The following is a 3,670-nucleotide window of genomic DNA, read 5'->3' on the forward strand; positions in this document are numbered from 1 at the left end:
GGCGAGCCGGGCGTTAGGCGCGCGCGCCCGAAGGCAGAGCTCAAGGGAATCTCAGGCAGTGACCAAAGAGCCCTACCTAGGTCCCCAGGGGAAATAACCCATTTGGTAAGAATGTTATGGATACACACTGAGAAAGGGCCAGCCCACATCTCCTGGCGTGAATCCTTCGGCTTTTCAGGACCCACCTCCGCCCCACACGCCAGCTGCTTCCCTCCTTTCCATACAGCCCCTATAGACCCTCACGCTTAGTTTGGCAGAACGCATGTTATAGACCTTTTTAAAATGGTACAGCCAGTCTCCCTTAATTAGGTAACCCCTGTCAGTTACCGGCCCCTCTGCAACTTTTCTCCCTTCTCGGTGATTGATTTCCACGATCAGTAGTAAAGGAAAATACCTTGAAGGAAAAAGAATGTTGGCGTCATTGGAAACCCCGCTCCTGGGAGAGGATACCGCCGCTGTTGCGATTATGTTTTCGCATTTGCTGATGCAAACAGGGGAACCTCTCTATTCCCTCTCCGTTACCTGCGGCTGGGGACTGGGAACTTTCCGCGGCAGAGGCCCCAGCCAGCGCCTCGGGACCTGCCGGGCTGTTCTCGCGCTCACACTCACACTCACCCCCGCCCCCCGCCCCGACGCGGCTTCCACCCCGCCCCTCCCGGCTGCCGAGTGACGACCGTGATTGACAAGCGTGTCGGCCAATGAGCGGTGCCTCGGTGGGTGGTGCTCCTCAGCGATTGGTTGGCAGAATGAGGGCGCTGCGCAAAAACAGAAAAGCGGAGCGCTCGGAGCTCAGAAACTGCCAGCCGAGATCACAGGCTCTAGGGCTGAAGCAGGAGGAGGGAAAAGACTGGGAGGAAGAGAGACAGGTTAGAGGGAAAGAGGCTGGGGGAGAAAACAGCAGGAAAGAAGCTGCTCGTCACACTTCTAGAGAGGCAAACGATGGTGGAGATGAGGACAGAGAAAGAGAAAACTATGAAAGCCAAAAAATACAAATAAAGCGAAAGAGGAGAAAATGCCAAGAAGAACATCCATCTGGAGAAACGAAGAGAATGAAAGTTTTATGCTGCAGAGCCGTTCTGTGTTTTTCCGGCACAAAATTCTCTTGCTGTTTTTAAGCCCTTTTGCATTTGCCAGCCGTTGACATTGAGGCATGTGCAGCGGTGCCAGCAACGTCTCCTCTTCCTTCTCCTCTTCCTCTTCATCTTCCTCCTCCTCCTCCACCATCACCACCACCACCACCACCACCACCACCACCTCCTCCTCCTCCTCCCCCTCCTTCTTTTCCTCCTCCTTCTTCTCCTCCCATCAGCAAGAAGACAAACCGAGGACAGTCTTGAAATATCGAAATTTCCTCCTTGGGATTTGCCAGCGCCGCGTTGCGCCAAGACTGTCGGAATAAAGGACGCTGACTATTGTATTATTATTTTATTAATTGGTCAGTGGGAAGATTACAGATGAGGAAAGGGGACGCCTGTCACCCTTCCTGCGCTAAGATTGAAAAATGAGGCTGAATTGGGGGAAGCCCTAAAATGAAGCAAAAGGAATAAGAATTTTTAAGGACAGAAAGCCACAGGCGCCCTCCACACAGCGCACTTTTATTTGTATTTTTTGAGATTTTTTTTTTTCGTGGTGGTGGGGGAGGTGATTGGGTGGCTGGCTGGCTGAGGGAAGCTGCTTCCTTTCCCTTTGGAGATGATTGTGCTATTATTCTTTGCCTTGCTCTGGATGGTGGAAGGAGTCTTTTCCCAGCTTCACTACACAGTGCAGGAGGAGCAGGAACATGGCACTTTCGTGGGGAATATCGCTGAAGATCTGGGCTTGGACATTACAAAACTTTCAGCTCGCAGGTTTCAAACGGTGCCCAACTCGCGGACCCCTTACTTGGACCTCAACCTGGAGACCGGGGTGCTGTACGTGAACGAGAAGATCGACCGCGAGCAAATCTGCAAGCAGAGCCCCTCCTGCGTCCTGCACCTGGAGGTCTTCCTGGAGAACCCCCTGGAGCTGTTCCGGGTGGAGATCGAAGTGCTGGACATCAATGACAACCCCCCCTCCTTCCCGGAGCCGGACCTGACCGTGGAGATCTCTGAGAGTGCCACGCCGGGCACCCGCTTCCCGCTGGAGAGCGCCTTCGACCCAGACGTGGGCACCAACTCCTTGCGCGACTACGAGATCACCCCCAACAGCTACTTCTCCCTGGACGTGCAGACCCAGGGGGATGGCAACCGATTCGCGGAGCTGGTGCTGGAGAAGCCGCTGGACCGAGAGCAGCAAGCGGTGCACCGCTACGTGCTGACCNGGGGAGGGGGCCTGCCCCCCCAACAGCAGCGCACCGGCACTGCCCTACTCACCATCCGAGTGCTGGACTCCAACGACAACGTCCCCGCCTTCGACCAACCCGTCTACACTGTGTCTCTACCAGAGAACTCGCCGCCGGGCACGCTCGTGATCCAGCTCAACGCCACAGACCCAGATGAGGGCCAGAATGGCGAAGTCGTGTATTCCTTTAGCAGCCACATTTCGCCCCGGGCGCGGGAGCTCTTTGGCCTGTCCCCGCGCACGGGCCGGCTGGAGGTGAGCGGAGAGCTAGACTATGAAGAGAGCCCGGTGTACCAAGTGTACGTCCAAGCCAAGGACCTGGGCCCCAACGCGGTGCCCGCGCACTGCAAGGTGCTGGTGCGAGTGCTGGATGCTAACGACAACGCGCCCGAGATCAGCTTCAGCACCGTGAAGGAGGCGGTGAGCGAGGGCGCGGCGCCCGGGACCGTGGTGGCCCTGTTCAGCGTGACCGACCGCGACTCCGAGGAGAACGGGCAAGTGCAGTGCGAGCTGCTGGGCGACGTGCCGTTCCGCCTCAAGTCCTCCTTCAAGAACTACTACACTATCGTGACCGAAGCCCCCCTGGACCGGGAGGCCGGAGACTCCTACACCCTGACCGTGGTGGCGCGGGACCGCGGCGAGCCGGCGCTCTCCACCAGTAAGTCGATCCAGGTGCAGGTGTCAGATGTGAACGACAACGCACCGCGGTTTAGCCAGCCGGTCTACGACGTGTATGTGACCGAGAACAACGTGCCCGGCGCCTATATCTACGCGGTCAGCGCCACGGACCGCGACGAGGGCGCCAACGCCCAGCTAGCCTACTCTATCCTTGAGTGCCAGATCCAGGGCATGAGCGTCTTCACCTACGTGTCCATCAACTCGGAGAACGGCTACTTGTACGCCCTGCGCTCCTTCGACTACGAGCAGCTCAAGGACTTCAGCTTCCAGGTGGAAGCTCGCGACGCCGGCAGCCCCCAGGCGCTGGCCGGGAACGCCACCGTCAACATCCTCATCGTGGATCAGAACGACAACGCCCCTGCCATCGTGGCGCCCCTGCCTGGGCGCAACGGGACTCCAGCGCGGGAGGTGCTGCCCCGGTCGGCGGAGCCGGGTTACCTGCTGACCCGCGTGGCCGCCGTGGACGCAGACGACGGCGAGAACGCCCGGCTCACCTACAGCATTGTGCGGGGCAACGAAATGAACCTCTTCCGCATGGACTGGCGCACCGGGGAGCTCCGCACCGCGCGCCGGGTGCCGGCCAAGCGCGACCCCCAGCGGCCTTACGAGCTGGTGATCGAGGTGCGCGACCACGGGCAGCCGCCCCTGTCCTCCACGGCCACGCTGGTGGTGC

At 58.9% G+C, this 3,670-nt stretch overlaps 1 protein-coding gene and 1 long non-coding RNA gene across 7 annotated transcripts in view; one reads left to right on the forward strand and one right to left on the reverse strand.

Annotated features, from left to right (window-relative positions):
• Positions 1-592, reverse strand: part of LOC144229826 (uncharacterized) — a 144,932-nt gene extending 144,340 nt beyond the window's left edge. For 4 of the 6 annotated variants that reach the window (XR_013334614.1, XR_013334615.1, XR_013334611.1 and 1 more), the window contains exons 1-2: positions 523-592; positions 328-394 (exon numbers count right to left, since the gene is read on the reverse strand). This is a non-coding gene — a long non-coding RNA (uncharacterized LOC144229826). Of the gene's footprint in view, positions 1-327 lie in introns of all 6 variants that reach the window. The other 2 variants (XR_013334616.1, XR_013334612.1) reach the window with 2 other exon arrangements.
• A 741-nt stretch (positions 593-1,333) lies between these two features.
• PCDH10 (protocadherin 10) overlaps positions 1,334-3,670 on the forward strand; it is a 67,471-nt gene continuing 65,134 nt past the window's right edge. The window contains exon 1 of the mRNA XM_077761938.1: positions 1,334-3,668. Within this exon, the coding sequence (XP_077618064.1) occupies positions 1,693-3,668 (1,976 nt within the window). The 5' untranslated portion in view covers positions 1,334-1,692. The remainder of the gene's footprint in view (positions 3,669-3,670) is intronic.

This window comes from Crocuta crocuta, unplaced genomic scaffold (genome assembly GCF_008692635.1).
Source record: "Crocuta crocuta isolate KB4526 unplaced genomic scaffold, BGI_CrCroc_1.0 scaffold517, whole genome shotgun sequence".
Lineage (NCBI taxonomy): Eukaryota > Metazoa > Chordata > Mammalia > Carnivora > Hyaenidae > Crocuta > Crocuta crocuta.